At 41.0% G+C, this 25,671-nt stretch overlaps 1 protein-coding gene across 2 annotated transcripts in view; it reads left to right on the plus strand.

Moving 5' to 3' along the window:
• Positions 1 to 25,671, plus strand: part of adgb (androglobin) — a 33,148-nt gene that overhangs the window by 1,256 nt on the left and 6,221 nt on the right. Inside the window, exons 2-28 of one of the 2 annotated variants that reach the window (XM_047573825.1) lie at positions 178 to 316; positions 463 to 555; positions 1,619 to 1,690; positions 1,902 to 2,078; positions 3,676 to 3,815; positions 5,355 to 5,441; positions 6,598 to 6,758; positions 8,382 to 8,458; positions 9,162 to 9,336; positions 9,684 to 9,777; positions 10,241 to 10,391; positions 12,600 to 12,645; positions 13,614 to 13,725; positions 13,889 to 13,952; positions 14,055 to 14,150; positions 15,334 to 15,427; positions 15,616 to 15,754; positions 17,458 to 17,572; positions 18,507 to 18,674; positions 19,146 to 19,284; positions 19,560 to 19,691; positions 21,540 to 21,633; positions 22,232 to 22,363; positions 22,507 to 22,660; positions 22,798 to 22,985; positions 23,759 to 23,925; positions 24,140 to 24,294. In XM_047573825.1, coding sequence (XP_047429781.1) covers positions 178 to 316; positions 463 to 555; positions 1,619 to 1,690; positions 1,902 to 2,078; positions 3,676 to 3,815; positions 5,355 to 5,441; positions 6,598 to 6,758; positions 8,382 to 8,458; positions 9,162 to 9,336; positions 9,684 to 9,777; positions 10,241 to 10,391; positions 12,600 to 12,645; positions 13,614 to 13,725; positions 13,889 to 13,952; positions 14,055 to 14,150; positions 15,334 to 15,427; positions 15,616 to 15,754; positions 17,458 to 17,572; positions 18,507 to 18,674; positions 19,146 to 19,284; positions 19,560 to 19,691; positions 21,540 to 21,633; positions 22,232 to 22,363; positions 22,507 to 22,660; positions 22,798 to 22,985; positions 23,759 to 23,925; positions 24,140 to 24,294 — 3,361 coding nt within the window. The remainder of the gene's footprint in view (positions 1 to 177; positions 317 to 462; positions 556 to 1,618; positions 1,691 to 1,901; positions 2,079 to 3,675; positions 3,816 to 5,354; positions 5,442 to 6,597; positions 6,759 to 8,381; positions 8,459 to 9,161; positions 9,337 to 9,683; positions 9,778 to 10,240; positions 10,392 to 12,599; positions 12,646 to 13,613; positions 13,726 to 13,888; positions 13,953 to 14,054; positions 14,151 to 15,333; positions 15,428 to 15,615; positions 15,755 to 17,457; positions 17,573 to 18,506; positions 18,675 to 19,145; positions 19,285 to 19,559; positions 19,692 to 21,539; positions 21,634 to 22,231; positions 22,364 to 22,506; positions 22,661 to 22,797; positions 22,986 to 23,758; positions 23,926 to 24,139; positions 24,295 to 25,671) is intronic. The other variant, XM_047573826.1, reaches the window with a different exon arrangement.

Consider the following 25,671-nt stretch of genomic DNA (forward strand, 5'->3'; position numbering starts at 1 on the left):
ACTAGATAGTATTCATTGTTATTTTGCTTGCGGTTTTATGTCACTTTTATGTGCAACTAAGCTACTGTGACCAAGTGATTTCCCTCGTGGATCATTAAAGTCAGTCTGAGTCTAAGTATTGCTATAAAGTTAGGCAAAAACCTAATGATGTGAATCAGCACTTGTTCATTATTTCAGAGCCGCCTCCTCTGAGAGCCTCGGAGGCGTGGGGAGATGCAGATTCCCCATTTGGCCTGAGTGGAATGATGCAGAAGTCAACAAGGAGAAATGGGAAGATGGAAAATTGAAAGACGGAAAGACTAAGAGTCCCAGTTCTGTAAATATTTGAAAATTTATTAATTTGCCTTCAGCACCAATATATTGTGTAAAGTGTTAAGATTGTGTTATTGCTTCAAGCCTACTTCACAACATTCAACATTGTGTTTTTGTATTTTGCAATCACTTTGTTGCTTTGGTCTTCAGGCATTCTTTGAAGATCCAGAGGGGAAACTTTCTCTGCCTGTATCTTTGAAAGTGCACTCATGGAAGCGGCCTGCAGAGTTTGTTGTTGACAAGGTAGCTTTTATGCTTATTTAAAAATTGTATGGTTCATAATTGGCTCGAATGTATAGCAAAGAACTACCTGTCTCAGTTCGCCAGTAATGTCTGCTGTTCCAAACCATGGCAAAACTGTTTGGGTTTGTCTTGAAGTAGGAGTTGTTATAATCACCAATTGCTAAATAAGTTTTATCTCAGGAGTTTTCCTTCACTGGTATCACACTGGTCAGACACAATGACTAATCTGGTAGTTTATTTTAGACCATAAGATTTATCTTCTTAAAAAAAAAAAAAAGAGTGGTTAATTAACTAAGTTACAAGTTTCAACAAAGTGTATCACTTTGCTATGTAATGTCAAATGTATTTAAGAAAACATGCCCTCCAGTCTTCTTCGGTGAAGTTTTAATTTCCTCCCACCCTTCTCTCAGTGCAGTATTGAGCAATTACTAGCAGCTTCCTGTTTTTTTGAATTAGTCCTTGTCAGGTCACATGCTGCCTTTTCACTCTAGATGTCATAATCATTTCAGTTCAAACAAGATCACAGGCTACTCACAGAGCAACCAGCCACAGAGATCCAGGCAGCAGCTCTCCTGCAGTATTTGTGCTACCTACACTAGCCTGTGTTCCTGAAGACAAAATACATGCTTTAAAGTGTGTTTCCTGATGCATGCGTTCTGAGAAAAACTAAAAGTTTATTCTGCAAATGCCAATCTGTCTCACGATCATCTGACCTATTATCTCATATTTAATTAGCAACATGACAGAGTCTATTAACTTGTCGAATATTCGTCACAGACACAGTCTGGGGAGTGTCACAGTGAGGCTACACCAGTTTAGGCCTTGGGATGAGTAGAGAAACATTACTGTATGTAGGGCACTTATGTGCATCTATTTTAAAGAGGGGTGACCTGTGACAGCAATAAAGCTGCTAGAGCCCTTAGTTATTGCAATGAAGGATTCATTATGCTGTACAACAGGCTGTCTTTCTGTTAGTTAACTCGATAGCAATGGTGTGAAGAGTCTCACTTGAACGTAAGATTTAATCTGCCTGCGATGAAAACAATGATGTGCTTCATTTCAGGCTCCTACTGTTGTTGAAAATCATGTGACCTTTGACCTGATCTCCCCCAATGATCATCTGATTTGTAGTGAGGTTAGTTTTCTACTTTGCACTGACTTTTTGTTAGCCAGTATTGATCAGATGTTTGACTGACGGAAAATAATTTGACGACAGTATGAAAATGCCCTATTGATTTTGTGATTTAAAAGTCAGATTATTGATAATTCAGCCATTACACTAAAAAAAAAATGATTGACTTGTGATTTTTCTGTGGAATTTTCTGTTCCCTCTCTCTTCCATCAAGCTGATGAGGCGGCTCATCAGTGAGATCTATATCGTTTGGATGCTCTATAACAGCACTTCAACAGAACAAGATGGCTGGAAACCTTGGGAACACATCTACTCGCTGTGCAAGGTGGCGAAAGGTCATGTGCCCCTCTACAACAACTATGGGAAGTACGTGGTCAGACTGTACTGGATGGTAAGCTGGACACACATGCACGCAAACAGCCGTGAACGCACCAACTCATTGTTAGTGCTCATTTAAAGTGTTTATTTTGGCCTGATCTTCACACTAAAATGCAGAACTTGGCAGGAACAATGATATATGATATAATCCGTCTTTGTTAATCACACATCTTTAGAATAACATAAGATTGTACTGCATTGTTTTGTCACACCCCAGAGGATGCAGCAGATGAGTGGGGAACGGGGATGGACTGAGGGATGGAGTGGGGGAGGGATGAGAGCGCCTTATCCTCTCAGAGCTCGAATCAATCAGTCGCACTGCTGTGCCAAAAGTGACTGGGCTTCATACGTCCCCAGATGAATAGATAAAGACTTAACAGGAGTCAGCTGCTTCTCAGAGAGCAAGGCTCAAGTTGAATATCTACAATTTGTAAGACCCTGAGAGCAGGCGCAACCCTTGGGGGATTTTATGCATGGCAGTGTGATTTTTTTTTGATCATGTGTAAGTGTAAGGATATTACAGATTTTTGGCTCCATATTAAAGGTCGTCGTTACACTGGGATACAGCTTGAAATTGCTGTCCTGTGAGTTTTAATATGTGTGTTGCTTGCCACAGAGAAGTCTCTGAGTCACAGACACTACCTCACTGTTTCGTTTCCAAGAGGGAACTTCTTTCTGCATTACGATTTTGGGTCAGCAGGAAGGACGCTTTCAGAACTAGAAGAGACAGAGTTCTGTAATGCCGTGCCTATTGCATGGACAGTAGGGAGCAGTCCCCATGCCAACCATAGCATGTTAGCAGATGGTTGTTGTGATGGCATTTAAGCACACAGCCACCGCCACCTCCTTTCCATTTCCTTGTCTGTTTTTGCTCATATGCTACTCATCTGATTCAAGTATGCCTTTACACTAGTTTTAATATCCATCCCGTTTCCATTTTCTGGGCCTAATTTTCACAATCATAGATCTCTGTCTCTCAGATTTTGCGTTTCTTCATCGCTTCCTTAACTTGCTCTGTCACACTGTATTTCTCCCCATCTGCAAATTGCATCGAGTTCCCTCTTGGTTTGAGTAGAAACAACTGAGTGTGCCCACCCGCACGGTAAATAGGCTCGCGTTTCTTATGCACACTGTCCTTATAGATAAGGAGAAGCACAGCTGTGAATAGTCGGTGTGCTTATCACCAGATTTTGCTGCTTTTCCTTTTACAAGCAACTCCCCCAGATGGCCAGCAGATAAACCCCAGCACAGACAAGTAACAAACTACAGGCACACACGTGCTGAAGTACATTTGTTAATCACATTTCTTTACATTTTAAGTGCAGTTGTCTTCCCCATTAAAGTGTACTGTCTGTTTAGACAGGGCACCACTACTTTAATAGAAGCCATTTAAGTACAGTAAAGTATGCACAGTTAAGATTAAACATATAGCAGCTCAGTTACGACTGTAGCTGCATATTAAATATGCAGCACATGTTAAAATTTGATCCTTTCTAGTCTGAATGCCGTTGGAAAACTTGTAGAATGTGATTGCCTAATATATGTGGTGCACTGGTTATCAGACTGTAAATTCCCTCTCTAACTCTTTCGTACTTATTCCTTGTTTCCAGGGGTGTTGGAGGAGGATAACAATAGATGATTCTATGCCATTTGATGAAGAAAATAAATTGCTTCTACCTGCCTCCACCTGTCAGTCCGAGCTGTGGCCAATGCTGTTGGCTAAAGCTCTGATCAAAGTGGCCAGCACAAAGTGAGTCGAAGAACTTCTGCAGAAACAATATGAGCTGCTAAGTATTGTTTCAAAGAGTTGAGTATAAGGAATAATCGATTCAGAACGTCTTAATATTGATTTTAAAAGAAAAAGTCATGTTTAGAGCGCATCGTGAACGACTTCCACACCTCCTTCAACACTTTTTTGAACAAATAAATTAACAAATTAGAAATGGATCATTTGGATCAATATTGTTTATTGACCATTTGTCCAATGCATTATCACTGTCATCTGATGTACATATATACAACATGTATTTTAAGCTACACTGAACATTTCTCAGTGAACTATGTGTAGTATCACAATAATGTACCATATCGTTACTCATGTACCGTGAAGTCCTTGCCAATACCCACCCCTACTTTGAAGGTCCTTCACCTAATCTCTGTCATGGATTTAAAGTTGGTGACAGACAGGCGGTGCTCGTGTCTGTGATGGGGCGACGTAGCGTGTGAAAAGGTGACTGTTCCAGTGTCCACAGAAGGTCGAGACATAAATGTTTCATGCAGGACAGGAAACAAAGCAGCCTCTTTCCTGGTGAATCATTTATAAGTCAAAGTGAAAGTTATTTGTACTGAACTAGAATCAAACTTTGCCCTGGTGTTTGTTGGGGCTTTTCAGAAAGCCAGCAGGTTTTTTTTTTTTTTTTTTTTTTGCTGGTTATGTAGTGTGGAATTGCCAGTCAAGTTAGATTGAGATTGATTTTACTTCCTTTTTGGTCAGACTGTGGATTGGACCCAAGGATCCAATGAGGACCAACGAAAGCAGCTTTTGCCATTTGTTTCATGTGAAAATTGTTGTGTGAATGATGCATATGCACACTGGTAGACTGTTATTATTAGGTCAGCTGTCTGGTAGCTGATAATGAACACGTATGGTTTGCTCTTGAGGAGAGACTTCAGGTATATGTAACAACGAGAATTTTGATTCCTTGATGGGAGCTGGACCTCATAGATCATCGCTCCTTTTTCTCTTTGGCTGCAAGTAGTTTGCAATTACATTTTTGTTTAGTAAACACAATAACTTCTCTTTATTGGTTATTACAAATAATCTCTCCCCTTCTAAAATGCATGAGTCTGTATGCACAAGTAATTTCTCAACCCATGTGAAAAAACTAAGTAGAATCTGGGCAAAGGATTCTTTTTGAATGTGACATCACTGTAGTTGCTCAAATTCTATGTAGCTCCTCAATAGCCCGAAGGTCTTTGGTTCCCTCATGTTTTTTTATTATTATTTTTTTATCATCACTCTCAAGTAAACCATCCCGGTCTGTATATGAACCACATTACTTCCCCATTTTTCTGCAAAGAGCACAAAACATCAATTTTTGTCGTCATTTAACTGCTTTCTCTGTAGTTAAACATCTTGCCAAGAATATATCCTCAGTTCTCCAAACAGAAGTTATGTTTGAGAACAATCAGCGCCAATGTGGGCCGTTTAAACGCAGTCTCTGGTTTGTTGCACATTTGTCGTTACATTTTTTTTTTTTTAAACAGTTTTCATGTGTTTGTTTCTCAGTGCAGAGTCAGATGTCTGTGGGGACATGAGTGAGTTCACCTTTATCCACACCCTCACCAGCTGGATCCCAGAAATCAGACCGATAAAGTGAGGTCCTCATTCCACTCTCCTCTCAGTGCTGTTTGCTTTTCTTGTTTTTTGCTTTTAATTAACACAATTAAAAGGTATGCCTTTAAATTGTGTCATTGTTATAGGGTTTGAAATTCTCAAATGTATCATTTAATGTTTCCTCTCTAAAGACGCTGACAGTCAAACTGACTACATCTGGAAGCTTTTTTTGCAGCAAAGACTGTGATACTGAATTCATTTAAACATCCTGACACTTGCACTTTATTGTCAAGTATAACATTTTAAAAATTTGTTGTGACAAAATCATGACAGAGTTGTGTCTGTTTCTCTGTCTGTTGGTTTTAGAGGAAAAGTAGGGACATATATACTGAGGGTGGAGGAATTTCTGTGTAAAGTGAAGAATCTCAGTTTAATGAGGGAACAGTGTTTTAGAGCGAAGCTTGGGACTGTTATTCTCTCTAAGCTAAGCTCAGCTGGTTAGCTGTTCTAGGTGGGTTGCCATGGGATTCTATCAACGTGTACAAGCAGTGAGCATGACTATATTTGTATTTTAGATAGATTTTTGACTCTGGTTTGCAGTCATATGTGCGCAAGACACAGAGACACAGGGTTTTATTTACTTCACCCACTATAAAATCACAAATCTGTTACAGCTGAAAACATTCTACTGTCTAGTTTAGATATTTTTTTTCCCCCATACTTTTAGCCTGGTATCTGTTGCTGATGGAAGCTGGTTTGCGTAGTTAAATTTATTATTGTGACTGACACAACTCAGCAGAGAGCTCATAAAATCATTATAGTCCTCAGAATCCAATTGTTTGTTTTTAAAGAAAAATCTGAGTGAATGGCTTTTTCACTGTCAAAACCCATTGATAAAAAGATCAGGACTGTATTCCTCAAATATAACAACCATTTACATATCAAAAAGAGGGATGAGTGCTCATGTACATTTATATAACAAGTTCTTTAAATTCAAAGATGTGGCTTTTCTTGTGCACTGCCCATTTTCAATCCCCGCATATGCTTTAAATATTGGGAATGTCAACAGTATCCATGGGGTTTAATGCAGACTTCTGAAGATCAGAGCTAGGGACACTAGGTAGAGTAGGACGACAATGATAACAATGAAGTAGTTATTTTGAAACTTACATCTGGTGACACTTTCTTCTCTCAGGTCAGTGTACCTCGGAAAAATCTGGGATCTCTTACAAGACACCATTCCTTCTTTTACACACCAAGGCAAGTGTTTTCCAGCGCCTGAGCGTGAAGGTGCAGATGCAGCTGCAGGGAGGGATTCCACCCTCAATGGCAGTCAGAGTCCAGAGGAAGGTGAAGGTACAAATAGTGCCACAGTTAGGCACATACACTCATGGACTCACGGAAAGACACACACTTTTGCATATTCACAAATAAATATTCAGCTTCCACTCTCAGTTGAATCAAATATCACTTTTCTTGGTCAGTCATTCCTGTGTTGCCTGTATATGTACTACATATATGGCTACACATGTGATATACGCTATATTTTTAGATATACTGTTTATTTTTCTCTTTCTGTATCCATAATTCAAGAACGGTGCATGACGATGAATATTTTATTCCTAAAGAAACTTGCATTTTTTCTGATCACTCCATTCTCAGTTGCAGAAGTAACCTATGCAACACACAATATGTTGGTCTGTAGATTTACTTCAGGACAGGCCAGACTCCAATCCTGAGGTCATTAGTTAAACAAAAATTTCAGAGCTCTGTTGTCAGCCAGCCAGTGTCCTGCTTTCCTGTTGTTTTAAGCATCACTTCCGGTTTACCGGTGCTCATGTATTATAGAGCGCAGGGAAGGTTAATGCATGTGGGATGGACCATAAATAAACCAGCAGAGGGAGCAGTAGAAGGGTGAATTATTTGGTACTCCCGCAGGGCAGAAGGGCCTCCCAAGTCAAGTGTAGTTATCTGATGGAGGCAGTATTGAAACATTTTCTCAGAAACGAAGGCGGCGACTTGGAGTTGTTTCAGGTCATAGTACTGTAGCCTAGAAAGCGTTTCTAAGACTTTGCAATTGCTTTAAAAAAAAAACACCTGCATGCCTGTTATTTTTGATATGGTACCTGTGTTCTACGAACTAAATCAACTATTAAACACATGAGATGAAAACTGGGTGTAAACGAGCCAAAAAAAGGTAATAACATGCCACAAATAAATCCTCTAGTTCACATTTTATCCAAAGTAATGTATTAGAAAACACAACATGACATTTTAAATTTAAATTCTTTTGCTCTCTTGGCTTGATGTTCACCCACCTGCTTTTTCAAGCAGACTCTCCGTTACAAGCCTCTACAGTCCTACTGGTTTGTACAAGTACAAGTGTTGTGTATTAACATAATGAGGCGACGTGCATGCTCAAGTGGTATTACTTCACGCAACATTTCTACTTTAGGGAAATGCACTGCTTTCATACACACAATCCCAAAACCTACACATACGTTCTCTCACACTGTTATGTTCCACTGAAATGCATAAATTGAAACGCATAAATCACAATGCAGTGCAAGAACCACTTCTCTGTTCAATTTTTAATGTGTAGCCTTTATATCGGCCGAGCAGCGTTCTCATCTCTCTGCACCGTGTCTTTTCAAATTGATTTTCCATGTCTCCTGGTCCATGTGCTCTTATGCAATATATTCTAAGATGTACTATAGGGAAATACTACTTAGATATAACCCTGCTGTCTTATTTATACCAACGGAGGCTAATAGCATTTCTAATCACATCTCTAGGGTTTTGTTTATTTGGAAAATATAACTTTTACTTTAGCAGCGAGATTGATCAGTCAATTTCAGTCTCTCGTAATAAAATCTATTACGTGGTGATACTGTGCAGGGTTTGTAATGTTACACTATATATCCAGATTACAATGTGCTTGCTTACTTTATCATAATTTTCCTTGTGTATGTGTCTCAGGTGGCCCTGAAGTAGTGGTGTGTGCCAGCAACAAGGCCTTTCAACTACATGGCAATTCCTTTGAGTACGGCCAAATGGTTTGTCTTTTCATTATTATTCCCCATTTGCTGCCATGAAATTTAGATTTCACCTGCTGTAGACTGTGGTCAGTTATTCAGATCAGACTCGGAACCACACTAATTCAAAATGTGATGTAATGTGATTGCAATATGGCCACAATCTCTCTGTGAATATTTTATGTATCAAAGAGCTAACAATGGTTAAATTAAAGTTCAGAGTTCAACATTAATTTTGTGTAATTATCTCATATACAATCAGGATTGTTTTCCAGAATATTTGTACGTAATTGTTGTCTTTTAAAATATCAGGTCCATTAGTCACCAGTTATGCAGCACAATCATTTTAAAATGCACTGAAGTGCCATAGTAGCAGTGGGTGGTGCAGATAAAACATGGTTTGCTTGTGATCTGGGGGCATGCTGCGTTCTGTTTTGATGTTTTGCCTCAAAAAGGATTTTTATTTATTTATTTATTTATTTACACCCAAACTAAACCTAAACCTAATCTGAAGGAACCAGGATTTTTTTTGTGCCTGAATTTTGAAATCACTGCACTAATCTCAGATCATGATCACATTTTGACTTTTTGACTTCATCTGTTACTTTAGTTAGAGAGTTGACAGTTATTCAAGAGAGTATGGGAAATACACATATTAAAAGGTATTTTTTCAGATGACTGAGTGTATTTATGTGTCTCTCTCTGTCTGTCTGTGGACATGCAGGCTAGCTCCTCTGAATTTCTGCGTCGTTACGGGCTCTCCTTGCTGTACAGCCATGTTGTCCTGTTGAGCAGGACCCGTTCATGCCAACTGGAGGCACCGCCCAGACCTCCACCTGTGCCCCGGTGGAAACTCATCCGTCAGCGCAAGGAGACGGTGGTTACTTCTGAACCACAACGTGAGTGAGAGGCAGAGAAGAGAGAATGAAAAAAGTGTTTGAATTAAGTTTGGAAAAGCAAATTACATGATGGTGTGTTGATGAATGTCATAATTAAATGTGAGGGCTAATGCAGGAGATTTACATTGTTCGTTACAGAGGACATACAGTATTCCATGCTAAAATAGGAGGGGGGCAGCTCCAATTTTACAGTTTTGAAAATAACTGCTGGCTCAGGCATATCTGACATCAGCTGATCTCTGAGTGAAAAACAGAGAATACAATAGAGTATCAAGTCAGAGTATGAAAAAGCAGTGCTGGCATGGTGTAAATATATTTTTTTTTTTTTGGCTTTTTTCTTTCTGCAGCGCCGCCGTTGTCAAAACCAGAACGGTTCGTTGAGATTGCCAGCCCTTTTCTCTTCTACAGTGTCAGGGAGAGCAGTTCCTCAGCCCCAGAGCTGTATGTACACCGAAATGTTCTAAAACTGAAGTGTTCTTTTATTAATCTGTGCCCTGGCATCTGTGGAGAAAGCAAGAAAGAAAACAGCTCCAGTACAGAGATCAATAAAGTAGTTTATCTTAATCAGTCTTTTCCCTTGGTCTTCACTGTGCCCCAGTTTCTTCTCTCTTTTTCTGTGTTTCTACTGTACCTAACTACAAACAGATAGTTATATAAACTGTTGTTATTCTTTTTGTCTTGATTACTTCCATACAGACTGAAAGAAAGGCAAAGGCTTAAGCTAAACAGAGATCTGAGCAGTTCAACGGTAGAAACGTTGTTCTGGTGTCTTCTGGTTTTACTCATTCGTAGATGAAATGGTGATTTGCTTGTGAAAGTGTTGCCACGAGATGTGTGTATGTCATCACATCATGATATGATGCTGTGTCAGATGCTGGTTACTGCATGTTTCTCTGTGTGTCAGAGAGATCAAGCAGAGCGCTTCAAGGAAGAGGTCCTATGGATCCCCTCTGGTGTGCATTACTGAGCGAGAGGAGACTGAATGCCGAGAAGGCCTTGAGCCTTTTGCAGCTGAACGCACCACGAGCTCACCGAACAGCCCCGACAAAACAGAGGTATATAGAATTATTGACTATGGAACAATATTATTTGGATTTAAATAGGATTTGTGAATCCCTGAATAATGGAACTGGTCATAAAAAAACTAAGATAGCAGCAACTGTTTTCCAAACGATGATGCCTCGTGCTATTTCTTCACTTCATTGCTTTCTCTCTGCTCATTCAACCCTCTGTCTACCCGGTAACTATGCACATCAGAGTCTGTGTGTGTGTGTGTGTGTCAGTGGCAACGAGGCTGCCATCCCCCAGTCTCAAAGTCACTTCTGTTATCTTCCAGCCAGGCCACTACTGACCAGAGGCACTTGTGCGCTAAAGAGGGAACCAGCTAGCAAAGGGGAATAACCGGGGATGGTGTTCGGAGCAGCACTGGTGAAACGCAAACAGGCAGAAAAACGAAAAGAAAGAAATTAAAATAGTGGGGGAATAAACAGGGAGGACAGCTCTATTTAACAACGAGAAAGGAGCAGGATGGAAAAGTCACAGGACCAGATGAAAGCGGAGCAAGAAACGGGGAGATGGGAAAAGAGGATCTCTGAAGTGGTGGTAGTGAACAGGGCGCGTGGGTTTCATCCAGGGAGAGGTCGTGTACTGTGCTGATGAAAAAAGCAGCGCAATTAGATGGTGAGCCATCAGTGTCTGTGTCTCCCGGGGGCTTCATTATTACACTTCAGTCCTAGCATACAGAGAAAAAATAGAGTTCATTTAAATCGCCCTCTTGTGTAACTGTGACCAGTTATAGAGCGGTTAGGTTAGGGCAGTGCAGATATGCTAATTTGATGTGTCGTTTGGTGTGTGGGCACACATGCACTCGTGTGGATTGGTTTGTGTAAGTGTCGCGTGTGCCACGTTTCTGCTTGGTGTGTGTACAAGCGCATGGCAGGTCACATAGTGATGGACTGAAAATGAAGTGCAAAGGTCCTTTTTTTTTTCAGTTTTCTGTTGGTCGCGGAATCCACCTCTGTGCCCACCTCCCACGACAGGAGAAGTTGCTCTCACATGATGTCCCTAATACCCTCAGTGGCCTTCTCACATAACCGCACTGTGCGTTAAAGCTTAAGACTTCGGTGTGAGCCTGATGTTTAAACTTCTGATATGCTCGGAATGTGGTTAATCACAAAATCACCAAAGCACTCGCATAGTTTCAGTTAAGCGGCACAATTTCAGTGGAAACGTGTCAACCCATGACTGTGATTTGATCACAGAAAAAAAAAGTCATCCCCTGTGAAAGCAACAGCTAAAAGAGGAACACAGTGTGTGCAATCTATTAGTCTCATTGTCTTGTTTTTGTAGACCCACAGCACTGCAGTGCTGTGGGTGGGCAGGACATACCATCCCAGTTTGACTCACAAGTTTGATGTACTCTTGTGAACTCACGCAAACAAGTACACGCTGACATTTTTGATGCAGAAAAGTGTTGCTATAGTGGCAGCGAGGAGGTCAAATGTGCCTCCCAATCACAATGCCTCTTTCCGTTTGTCTGAGTCTCTGGGTGCTTATTCAAATAAGTGGTGATTCACATGCGGGCAGAGACACACACACACACACACACACAAACACACTGACACTGACTCATCAGAGTGAGTCTTGGCAGGGGCTGCTTTGAAGTTACATGACACAAAGACATAATTCTTATTCAGAGCTGAGCAAACTGTTGGACATTCACCAGGATTTTTCCACAAGAGAGCTCTGAAACAAAATCAACTAAGGGGGTCTGGAGGAAACCAGCCGCCGCAGGTGAATCACTACTTGCACTTAGCGTTGATGGTACAGACACTTTTTCCAGACTGCACCATCTTCCCTCTTGCCTAGACAGATGAACATTGTTAATGAAGGATATCCTAATGACTCATTAGCTATATTTCTTTATTGTGCTGGGCAGACGAGCATGAAATCAGAGCCTTTGAGTAATTCCCCTGTAAGAGAAACAACATGCTAAACAACATAATAACTCCTAATCTGTCAGTGACGGTCGAAGTAAATTAGAGCTGGTATTCCCTGGTGGTGTTTTTAGCAGGGGAGGAGTAGCCCTTGTCACATTAAGCTGTGTGCCTGTGTTGGGCGAGAGTGGCGCAACACCACAGCTGGCATGGAATCACTAGAGGGTGGAGGCGTATCCCTGGCTGTGTTACTCTGTCAGCAACTCACAGTTCATGCTTCTCTCACTCTCTCTTTTTTTCCCTCCCTCCCTCTCGTCATCCCTTTAGGTTACTGCAGAGGACAAGAAGAAGGACACTGATGACATCTCCAGTGGTAAAAGCTGTTTGTTCGCAATGCTCACCCCCTCGTTCACGTTGAAAGACATCGGCTCCGTATCTGTAAAACCTTCTCACTGTGGGTCAAATATCAGGCCACCAGAACGAGCAGATCCTCATTAATTGGGTGGTATTGGAAATGACAAGTGTAGTCCGAGTCGTCTGTGCGGCACAAACCAGTAAATGTCATTAGAAGTATTTGCATCTCTTGCCTCCACAAGTCCATCTTTCTCTCCATCGCTCGGCCGAGACACTTTGAAGAAGACGGTACTGAAATTATGCCTCGTGACAACCGGCCAATTCCCTGTCTTCTCTCTGCCCCCGTTTAGTTGCTTAGTAACACCTGCACTTTGAGTTAGCAGACCACCATTGCTCAGCAGCAGAGACACTGGCCCTCGCCGCCTCAGCTTTCTGATCAGACTCTTGCTTCAAGTAGAGCTCGGGGGCAGACTGTTTGCGTGCGTGCGCGCGCGTGTGTGTTTAGTGGGGTAGAGAGTGTGTCCGTGCGCATATGTCTATGACTTTGCGCTGCATGCATTGCGATGGTGGGAGTGAGTGAGTGGGTGTGTGGATGTGCATGTGCGCTTACACTATGCCATCATGTGGGAGTCTGGTCAATTCAACTCGCAGTGTTTAAGCTAATGATTTGAGTCAAAGATAACGTGCAATGAGTCACAAGAGGAAAAGTATTTTCTTACTCGCTGCATTTTGAAATGGAAGATTTCACAGGCAGTTCTACCTCCATTCGGCGCTAAGTGTGGCGAGCGCTAGTCAACCCATTTCCAGCTTTTTCTTTTATTGCCATGCTCCCAATGTCTATTTACAATATTAAATGGCATTAAACAAAGTACTTCTAATCCCCCTCTGTGCTGGGTGGCTGTGCGTTTGATATAAACGTTACACCACCTGTCTAACGGAACAAAAATGTGAACTTTTAATCAAGAAATGCATCATCCTTCCTTCCAGATAGGCCCAAAAGTGCAATGAAAGACCCTGTAACTGAAGAATCCTCATCTCTTGCCAAACCCATGCTTCAGAATACCTGGGTGGACATGGATGACTTTACTAAATGCTTTCAGTGAGACGTACACACATGCACAAATAAACACAAATATGTACTTATTCACTGCAACTACCAATAGATAATCATAGGCAGCTTTCAAAAAAAGATGGTTGAAAAGACTAAAAAAATGCCATGATTACAGTTGTAACTGCTTAAGCTTTGTCTTTTTTTCCTACAGGTTTCTCTTGCTGTTTCACAAACCACATATTTACCCACATCAGATATATAAATCTCATTTTAAGGTACAGAATGTTTCACAAAATTACTTTTGTTCCAACTCCAGAGCCTGTACTTTGTGCTTTATTAGATTAATATTGCAGTTAAATTGCTGCTGTTTTCTGCAGAGCACCGTCTTGTCCAAAACTACCGGAGGCATCAACGGCAATCAATCATCTACACAGTCTTTTACCAATGGATCCCCTGATGTAGCAAGCCCCGAAGTAAGCATGGAAACGCAAAGAAACACATGCACATTATGAATTGTGCTTGAACAATTTATTTTTAGTGCAAGATACTGTAGCTGCTTTCATGCTGATTGTTATGTGTTAGTGCCTCACAAAAGAGATAATACTTGCAATGCACATGGCTTGGTTTTTCAAATACAGGAGTAGCTGCAACTTGTTCGTCTTATTGTCACCCTGATTCCAATCTTAACTCATCCTAAATAAGGTGTATTGAGATTCAAAGACCATGTTTTAGCAAGAAGAATCCTATTTTATATTCTCCTGTAGAGTAAAGTTTCTGTTTTGTAAAGTAAAAGAAAAGACAAAAATGTGGCAACTGGTCCTTCACATTTGAATGTCTTCAGTTAAATCTGAAAAGGGGGAGATATAACCTCTTTAGTCTGAATGTTCGCCTTGATCTTTCTCTGGTTGTCCAATTTTTCCTTGTTAATGTCTTTTAAATGGTCCCCTCACGCTCAGATCTTTAGAGCGAACTGCTAGTTGAGGCATCTGCAGCTCAGAGATATATCACGATTACAGCCTCTGCAAAGATTTGCTACTAAAGTGGAAGATCTGTCTGAAGTACCCTGGTTGTCGCATGCGTTACGTACACACAACTCTGAATTTGTGTGTCTGAACATGTATAGGGTTACGTTTGTATGTCTGTATGCACACAGTGCTAGGATTTAGTTGTCACTGCGGACATGTATTCATTTTCAGCCTTGTGTTGTCCCTCGTCTTCTCTTCTTGTTGTCTCCTTCGATTTTATCACATGCTGCTTTTTCTCCCATTACTAAATTCCCCGTTTAGATTTCTCTTGTACAGGCGCCGCCTCAAATGCTTCTTCTTCAGCTCGCTTGGCTCTTTTCTGTCTCTTCCTCCCCTTGCATCCCTCCCCCATTCTTTACCCCTGTCTCCTTAATTCTCTACCACTAAGCCAGCCGTCTATCAGTTTATTCATCTTCCCTCCCTACAGCTCCCTGCTTTTTCTCTCTTTCACTTGTTCTTTTACTTGTCTGCCTTCACACTGATAGCTAAGGGTGTGTGTGTGTGTGTGTGTGTGTGTGTGTGTGTGTGTGTGTGTGTGTGTGTGTGTGTGTGTGCGTGTGTGTGCGTGTGTGTGCGTGTGTGTGTGTGTGTGTGTGTGTGTGTGTGTGTGTGTGTGTGTTTCTTCCTGTAGTGTCCAGAGGTGATAGGGACTTACTACCTGTGTGTGGACGGACTGCAGCCTTCCCAGATCCTCATCAGCTTCTCTGCTCTTATTCTCTGGGGAGGTACAGCTGAAGACAGGAAGGATTTATATACATGCACACACACACGCGTGCACGCACACACGGGGATTTTCTGATGCCCGAGAAATATGAGGAGCTGCCAACCGTATATCATAAACAAAACTGACATACGCGATAAACATTTTATCATCCTGTTTGTGATATTTGACTGTAACTAATACACCTCACAGAGAAGGAAATGTCAGCAGCGTGCAGGGCTGCGGTTCTCATCGTCCAGCCACACTCCTGGACAAGTCTGCAGTCTCAGCTGCCAGTTCTCACCATCAAGACGACCTCCTCAAAGGCAGCTGTGCTTAACTTACCCTCAGGGTAAGACAGCAGTAGTATCTTTAGAATTGTGTACTATGTTGGTCAAAATTAAAATCTTAGTTTAAGTCTTTATCAACTCTTGTAGACTTCTGTTCCTTTATAGGCTGCTTGGATACAGTGTTGCTACTGTGTATTTAGCCGTATGATAACTTCATGAAAATCTCCAGCAGTTATCATAGAGCGGGCAGAGGATGTCTGCTTACCTCAGATGCACTGAGAAGCAGTAAAACTCATCTGTCCTAGTCTCTATTAATGGGTGCGACTTGGCCTAGAACCAGAGGGCCTAGTTTCTGGGGTCAGGCGCAGGTATGCAGCAGTGCAATTACCACTGAGCCACAATCACACACACAGCACTCAATTTACTATACCCATATGCCCCATAGTATTCCTTCTCCAAGACATAATAGCCGATACGTCAAAGCTTTTAAAATACTTTTTTCCACTGACACTGGATTTTCATCATACCATCCTCTGCTTATCTTTTCAGTTTAATTCAGTTTAGTCCTCCACTCTTATCTTACAGTCTGTTTGTCTCCCTCCCCTATCTTCTCTTATCTCTGTCCCCTTGATTTCCCCTTTGTATACATCTGCAGCACTAGTCCAGCTCTGCCTCGGTGCTTCCATCCAGTTAGGCTGGGATGGCTGAATTATGTAAAGCTAATGGCACAAAGGAAGCAGGGTTCCACTCTCTCATGCCTGACCGGTGAACTCAGCGCGACACTTGGCAGACGGGGCATTAAGCCACGACTGTTTGACCCACTCAGTATTGCTTGACAGAAACATGCATAGTAGTTCTACTAAAAAGACAGGAGAGAGGGATTTTATTCAGCGGAGTGCAAACTCTCTCAAGCATGTATCCCTCTACCCACCACCCCATGGCTTCAAAGGGAAAATGTGTCCTCCTTTACCATTTGTTTCATATACTTTTAGTAGCCTTGTACCTCTGACATTACTCTTCTCAGTAACTACATCAAAGTAAAAAGGTAAAATATGTCGTGTCCTTTCAAAATATAAGGCATTTATTTCAAGAGCAGTGGAGTTGAAAGATATATCTGAGGGAGAGTGTCATGAGAAGAACAATATATGGCAGGAAAAAAGTCAAAGACTGCTACAAAAACAGTATTTTATCTCAAGTGTTTCTGTTCTTTTTCTTCTTCTTTTGTGATATTTTAGATAGTTGATCTCTTTAAATGTCCAAAACTATTTAGATCCATCTAAGAAGCCAGCGCTGATTTTTGGTTTGACTGGTTGCAAGAGTATGTGCACTGCTTCTCTTTATAGCAGGGGTGTCAAACTCATTTTAGTTCAGGGGCCACATACAGCCCAATTTGACCTCAAGGGGGCCGGGCCGGTTGCCCAATAGCTTATAACCTGGTAAATAACGACAACTCCAAATGTTTCCCTTTGCTTTAGTGCAAAAAAGTACTGCTACATGTAATGAAAAACTGTGAAATTTCTTATTTTATCAAAGATTTCCAGCTAATATCTCCAGTGTAATTTTTGCAAATTCATCCCACGGGCCAGATTGGACCCTCTGGCGGGCCAGTTTTGGCCCCCGGGCCTTATGTTTGACACCCCTGCTTTATAGCGTCATAAGCAAAAGCAACTGGAAACCACAATTCTGTAGTGACTAAACGTGTAAATTAAACCTGGATTATTTGTGCTTGTCTTCAAATTGCAATTTGTCCTCTCGCTCCCTTTAGGCGCCAGGTGCTATGCATCCGCACCAGAGCATCACTGGGCTACCATGTCCACCTGTGCAGCAAGACACCGTTCATCTTTGGGGATGAAGAAACCGTCATGTCACACCTCACGAAGGTGAACAAGGCTTTTAGTTATCAGATGACGAGATGGTGATTCCAGCAGATAGTAAAGTGTGGCTGAATGTGAGGCATATTTGTTTTCTGAACATCTGTTTTTCTCTATTATATGTGGAAGCATTTTGCTGGTTGATAAATTTGCATCATTTTGGTTTACAAACCAATTAATACCTTCCAAACATAGTTGACATTTTTTTTTCTTTATATAATCCAGTCTTTTAGATAGACACAGTACTGTAGACACACATTCACATATACATTTCTGATATATGGTACGATACATCCTCTCTTTTAAAAAAAAACAACAACTAATATTAGTTGCAATATTCAAAAACTAAAAGATAAATAACAAGTTTGAGATGAGATGGGAGTGATTTTCATTAAGGAGAAAGACAAGAACACACAAAACTAAGAGCAAGGAAGAAAGCAAAAGAAGTGCAGGGAGAAGAACAAAGGAGACCGAGTAATCATTTCAGCCTAAGTTATGACAAAATAAAAGTGAACAGCAGATACTTGAACCCGATGACAAAAAGAATACAGCTGTGCTTGTTGCAAAGTCCTCGCTGTAATATTTCCCTGTAAGACTTATTCCTGTTTCCATTTCAATCTCATCTTGTTAGTGAGATGGTGCCTCTGCTGTTTTTGAACCGAGTGTTATTTTTGCTGAATGTCAATTTTTCAGCTGATTCTGTGGGAAACAGTCGATGCTTTTGTCGGCTTGTGTGTGTGAAAAGACTAAAGGAATTCAAATTCCTTGCATCCACTGCTCAGCATAGATTGTGTACAGTACTTAAAGCAGATTTCATGTAAACATTCCTGATGTGTTTCACCATGGAAATGCAACTAAATATATATTGTGGTCACACTGCTGTACTTGCTGTCTGTGTAACTTACAGTATTAACGGTTCCTAAATGCTTTGCTCTTTTAACAGGAAAGTGCTCATTTCACTGAGCATGCATCGTCCATCTTCAGTGCCTTGTCCACACTGGTGGCTTCCTTTAGTGATGAGCAGAAACAGCCAGCGCTCAGAAAGACCCTGGAAGAGGCTTACTGTCCTCAAAACATCAAAACCACTGTGGAAAAGAGGGAACTCCACAAGGTAGACTTCTCGTAGCCATACAGTTTAACTGCATGCATTGAATAACTCACCACACATTCATTCACAATCGCTGTACATGTTAACAGATGCTTATTACATTTAGAAGCGTAGCTTTGAAGTAGCAAATGACTTGTTATGTATCGTTTAGCATTCGTGTTTAACTTCGGTACCTGTTTTTGATGAGACCACGACAAATTAGTGGTTATGATGGCATTTATTTCTCAGCCTTGGAAAATCACTTATCAAACTGTCTTTTAACTATACATACAATATCATTCTATAATTGCTGGAAAGTGTCCATATTTAAAGTACAATGCACAGTCCTTCATACAGTAAATTAAAGATAATGAACGACCGTCCCACATATATTCTCAGGGTATGGATCATGTTTTATGTAACCAAGGCCTTGCGTGGTCATGTATTTACCAAGGCGTAAAATATGTGTATGTGTGTGTGTCTTGGGGTCTGTAGGTGTTTAACTCAGCAGTTTACCACATGATGTCTAAGGCTCTGAACAGGAAGCTGACAGCAGAGGAGCAATTTGGTGTACAGGCCCTCATCGCTGACCCTTCCCTCTCAGCCACGGACCCTGAAATACACCCAAATACATGTAAGCAGGTGCCACTTACACTTGAAAGTTGTGTGCAGATTTTGTATGTTGGATGGATTAGTTAAGACAATGTAGTCAGTTGTTCCATGGTTTGAACGTTACATTTTAAACTGTCTGCTGCTAAAATCAAAGGATGCATTTCATTACATGATACCTAGTCCAACCGAATAATTGTTTGCATCTCTGTAGTGGAGCATAAGCTTTCAGCCATACAGTATGTTGAATTCATTAAATGGCATTTCAAAGCTTTAATTAATAATTCTGTTGTTTAATAGACGCAGTGTCAAATCCTCCAGAAATGTGGAGAGACAGGCAGCCGACGGACAGAGAGGTCAAGGCAGTCACTACTCTGCAGGCTGCATTCAAAGGGCACTTCGTGCGAGAGATCCTTAATGCCTCAAAACCTGGTAAACACGTGCATGTGCACACATGTATTTGTCTTTTTGTTAAAATATTAAATATTGTGGTTAGATTTGAATTATATTTTTCAAATTAAAATGTTATGATACATGACAAGGTTAAGTAATTAACCTTTTAGTTCTCTGCAAAGGCGAAACCAGCATCTGCAACAAGCAATGGAGGAAAAGGCACAACAACACTGTTTTTCATTTATAGATTATTATTTAGTATCCAGAAACAGACAACGCACACACACAAAAGACCGTCCGCTCCTTGCATTCAATGTTTCATTTAGCTTGTTGGCATATATTGAGCCTCTGAGCGGAGGCACAAATATGTATTGATGAGACTGCCACTCTGTCGAATGCACTCTGACACATGAAGGGTGACCACAGAGGGGATACACACACACACACACACACACACACACACACACACATACACGCGCACGCACGCACGCACGCACGCACGCACACACCGACACAACATTCCTGCACCCAATGGCCAAACCGTTCATTTGTGACGGCAAGAAAAAGATGCTGAAGATAAACAGTTTCTAGGAAGGAATGAGAGACTAACAAGGCAGAGCAGAACAGCGCTTCCCCTGTAAATATGCTCAGCGGTGTTGCTTCGGACTAACGTTTTCTTGATGTTGTTGTTATTTTTGTGTCAGCTTTGCTTTTGACGAGTCGCAGGCAGCTTAGAAACTGCCCTCTGTTTTAGTTTAAATATCTTAGAGACTTTGAGGCGTGCTGTGATAGAAGTCGTCTTAACATGGAGATGTAAAACTGTTTGTTAACACGTGACAGTGTGACTCTGAATAACTTGCACAAATGAGAATCTAGAAAGTCTAGTTAATGCTGAATTTGCATAAAGCGTCACTGTACAATAGTGTCGGCCATGTTTTTTATGGTTTGAAAATGTGATATCCAAAACATTCAACGTGATACCCACATCATCATAGAACCCATCTGCCAGCAGTGTTTAAAAATATTACTGGTGATTTATGCAGCATTAGAGCACACATGCGCACACAGGCTGAACAGCTTGACTTCTATGAAGCTGGCTTCTCATGGTTAAGATCCCTCAAATTTTATTCATTGCCTAGTCAAAGCACAGAGCAGCTTTCAGAGGAGCACTTAATAATGGAAAACCACAAATCATGTGTTAGGAGCACTGACTGTCTAATAACATATTAATAGCCATTCAGTTGAAGAAAGGTAACAACTATTATTTTATTATTTTATTTTAGATAAATTTCCCAGCACACCTCTTAATGAGATGAGCACATCAGTGCTAATGACACATTTCTGTACTGTTTTTTTTTTTTGCTCTTTTAATCTTCATGTATTCCTTCCACGCATTTCTGTTCACCTCTTTTTGCTGAGTGTACATGTCCTTAATAGGGATAAATAAATAGAACTGAAAATAGAAAAGACGCACAGCTAAGAGAGAAGAGCATGTGGTGGGACAATCCAAAGACACCGTTGCCACATGTCAGAAAGAAACTGATTTAGCTGTCTCTTCAGAGCCTTTCTCAATCTTACGTGCACAAACACAGCCCGGCTGGCACGCACATACTCGTGAACACATAGTACCAAACTCTGTTCTGTCAGAGTGGGTACCGGGATGGTGAGCTGAGTGTGAAAGTTAATGTCAAGGTGAGAATAACCTCCTATCACCTCTCACTGAATCAGGCAAAAAAAATGCATTTTGCAGTTTGTGCTTCCTACCCTGAACTAGGTCAGCCGCATTTATTATTTTTTCATGTGTTTGACAGCGACATGGGTTGTGTTTCATCTTTAATAGTGGCTACTTTGCTGTGTGTGAGCGTGCCTGTGCTCTTTTTTGTCCAGGAACGAAGGAGAACCTCAGTGTGTCCAACATCCTCTCACAGATGTGGCCAGTGATAGAAACCGATGCAGACAAACATGCTGCCTCCTTGCTACGGTAATGACACATGATTTGTGTGAAAATACATAATTACATACATTCAACATAGTGATAAAATTTTGTGCAATTAAACTAAGCATCTTAATAGTATAACACAAACTGTACAATACAACTCTTAATACAAATTATCTGAGAAAATGCAGGAATGCTCCTTCTGCAGCCCTGTGCCAATACTATGTACGTTGTATGCCGTGCGTTTAGCCTCTCCGTTGCACTGCATGCCCAGAATCTGCTCCCTCTCCTGTTTAAGGCAGCCTGTGGGGGCCATGCGGGGAGCATTTTCCACATTGTGTTCCATCTTTTCCCAGTGGTACCATCTGCTGTTTATACTCTCCCCGTTCCAATCGGCTAGCAGCGTCTGCCGTATGACCTGCTGCCTGGGGAAGGATGCCTGCGCACAAGCGCTCGGTCGATGCGTGTATGGAGGCAGAAGGAGGGGTTTGTGGGGTGTTGTGAACCTTTTGAGCGTGTGTTTTCCCTAAATGACAAAGATCGAAGATCACGCTCAGGAGGAAATTACATCTCCAGCTATTAATGCGTGGTTTTATTTGAAACTGAAGATTTGAAATGTGCTCTTTTTGTGTTGTCTACACAGGTATATCATTGAAAATACTGAGAAGAACCTAGAGCTCTACCCCTGTGTACGGGAGGAATCGACCAGAATCACCTTTGCTGATTACTCTGTCTCTCTGCAAGACGCAGCCAACATCTGGGTCTTGGTCTTTAGGTTAGAGAACATTGTAAATTAAAGGTTAGGCTTGTCAGTGATAGAGTAGTCCCAACGCGACTTGGAAAATACGGGTTAATCTTGGGGGAGACATTTCGGTAAGATGTTGGAATTAAATGTTTTATTTTGTTGGTTATTCACAGAGAGGTGTTCCTTGTTCCTAAGGAGATGCTGCTGGTTCCAAAAGTCTATTCCCCGATCCCTAACTGTGTGCTGCATGTTGTAAATAATGACACAGGAGAAGAGGTGAACACGATCTTTAGCAACATAGAACCACATGTCTATCAACCCAATAAGGTGCGTGGAGGCAATAAACTCTTTCATCTCATCTAGTATAAGCACATTCACTGTTTCAGTATTAGAAAGGGTAGAAACTGTGTTTTCAGGAAAGGCTGTGATTTAATGGTTAATGTTTTCTGTGTCTCTTGCCTCAGCTCGGTTATACCTTTGTAGCAGAGGTTGCCAAACCTGAAATACCCCCTGCTGGTGCCAAGTGGACACTACGGTTAATTGGCTTAAAGGAACCTCTTCCAAAACTATCCCGTGATGCTCCACTCAATTCATTCTCAGTGAAGGAATTCCAGAATTATTACATTCCCAACAACAAAAACCTCATATGTCGGTGAGAGAATTATTGTGTACTCTACATAATACACTGCCTGGCCAAAAAAAAAAAAAAAAAAAAAAAGTCGCCACCTGGATTGAACTACTGCTAATAGGTATGAGCCTCCTATTGGATAATTGCTGCATGGGCGATTATGTTTCAGATGGCAACAAGTTGTTTAACTCCAACTAATGCAATGAGTAGCTTCTCAATAAAATGTTTTATTATTATTATTATTATTATTATTATTATTATTATTTCTTAAACAACCACGTCAAAAGACAGATCCTCTGATTGTGGAAAATATGTTTGAAAAGTGTCAAGTCATTGGCATGCATCAAGCAGAGAAAACATCTAAGGAGATTGAAGTGGAAACTACTTAAACTGGGTTAAGAACTGTCCAACGCATTATTAAAAACTGGAGGGATAGTGGGCAACCATGGTCTTTGAGGCAGAAATATGGTCATAAAAAATCCAGACCATAACCCCATTGAGAATCTCTGGGATGTGCTGGAGTAGGTTTGTACAGTGGTCAGACTCCCATCATCAATACAAGATCTTGGTGAAAAATCAATGCAACACTGGTTGGACATTACAGAAGCTAAATGAAACAATGTCACTGTGAATGTACGCTATAATCTAAACTAAAGGCGGTCCAACAAAATATTATAGTTTGTGACTTCTTTTTTTTTTTTTTTTTTTGGGCCAGACAGTGAATACTTCATTGAAAAGTCAAGATATAAGATATTTAAGATACTCTTAGAATAAAGATACCTGCAACTTTCCTACAGCTACCGTGTGCAGGTGACAACAGACGTCTTAGGAACGCTTCAGTTTCAAACTTCCAAGCCGGATGTGTTGATATCTTTGTCCATTCTGGACCAGGAGAACAAAGTGGCTGGCATCACTGGGAAGGGCCACGTGGTGATTCCTGCATTCCACTTTCTGGCTAACATAGGTGAGCAGCCATTTACTTAATTAACTTACCTCATGGTGAAAAAAGTTATTTTCAAATGATTAAAAAAAAAATTGGATAGGTGTGTTATTCAGGCTCTAAGACTAGATTAATAAAAAAAGAATTAATTAAAGTTTGCATCTGCATATAGGTTAGTAACTAGCTAAAATTATTGGGGACTATTCTCTTGTACGATATCTCTCTTTCTGTTACACAGATGAGAAGACAGTGGAGGGTTCCCAGGGTTCCCCCATCCAGGACACTTCTCAGAGCAGAGATGGGGAGGACAGCACAGTTGGAAAATCAGACGCCTCATCTGACAAATACCAGCCTCCCACAGAGACTGTGGTATCACCGACAACTGTCTGCGTGGTATCTGCTGTTGCTCAAACGCTTAACTGATCTCTATTGCATGTGCATCTCACTTTTCCTCTTTGTCTTTGTCACCCACTTGCTTGGTGCCTGTTTGATTTTTTTATTTTTTTTTTTTCCTGCCAGATAATGGCTTACTTGGAAGCACGCGCATGTACACTCACACAAACACACATGCATTTACACTCACCCACACACACATTATCACAGACAACATTTGAGGAAAAGAAGAGAGCAGCAGAAACCGGGGGACAGTTTTGTTGTTCTAATCTGAGTTATCGGTGTTAGTTGAGGAGCAGTGATTTGGACGTGATTCATGGCCTCCTATCTAACAGACCTGTTGTCATAGTTTAATGACTGCAGAAATTTATGGTACATGCACAAATTCAAAAAAACGGAATGTCAACAAAGGTTTATCTGTGTGTTGACTGTCATTAATACCAGTGATGCTTTTGGAGTAGTAACCAATCATTTTAATGCTCCCTCATGAACACATTTAAGTGCAATTCATTTGGCACTTGCTGCCGTGAATGAAACATTTTAACAACGGAAACACGTGTTTGCAACAGACCTAGGCTTACACCCTGCATGTTTTTCAAAGTCTTTTTTTATGCTAAACCTCTCTGCTCAACATAAGTAACACAGTGACATCGATAGTGCTGAGACAGATCATGTCGAACCTCATAGATCAGCAGCCAGCCAGAAAAAAAACAGTTATTGATCAAGACTTAGAGCAAAGGGTCTGTGATTAAGGCGCTTTTCTGCACCACAGGGACACACTTCAGCTTCACCTATTGATGCTCAGTAATGGTGGATTAATGGCCGAGTCTGCTACAGCGTAGTCGGTTTTGGGGCTGAAACACATTTAAGCACAAGAAGAACAAAAATCTCTATTGTGGCCACCTTTTCTTTTTCTAAAAAATATACCCAACACAATTACTTTCAGTAAAATGCATTTATTAACCCTTTTATTTACAATATTATAGGCATAGAAATAAACATCGAATTATAATTTTCCATTGTTGTATTTATTTGCGTGTTCTCCTATTGTTGCTTGGGCCTCACCTTTGAAATTTGTCCAAAGTTGGCTTGTTCTATTCTGTGTGATGGATGTGGGAGTTATCACTCATGATATAATCTTGGCTAACAAGCCCACTGCCTCCTCTCTGCCTTTGTGCTAAGCATGTACTTCTGTCAAAGAGGGCAGAGAATTGCAAAAAATCAAGTGCATTGCAGATCTCTCTGAATCATCCGCACTGGGGTAGTTTACAGCCATATGCTTAAAACACTTTATACATCTAAAGTTGGCTTTATGTGTGCGAGGTCGTTGCCGGTGTATAGATTATCTTGTGTATGTCGTGGTGTACATCTTTTTAT

This window comes from Mugil cephalus, chromosome 21, assembly GCF_022458985.1.
Source record: "Mugil cephalus isolate CIBA_MC_2020 chromosome 21, CIBA_Mcephalus_1.1, whole genome shotgun sequence".
Classification (NCBI taxonomy): Eukaryota; Metazoa; Chordata; class Actinopteri; order Mugiliformes; family Mugilidae; genus Mugil; species Mugil cephalus.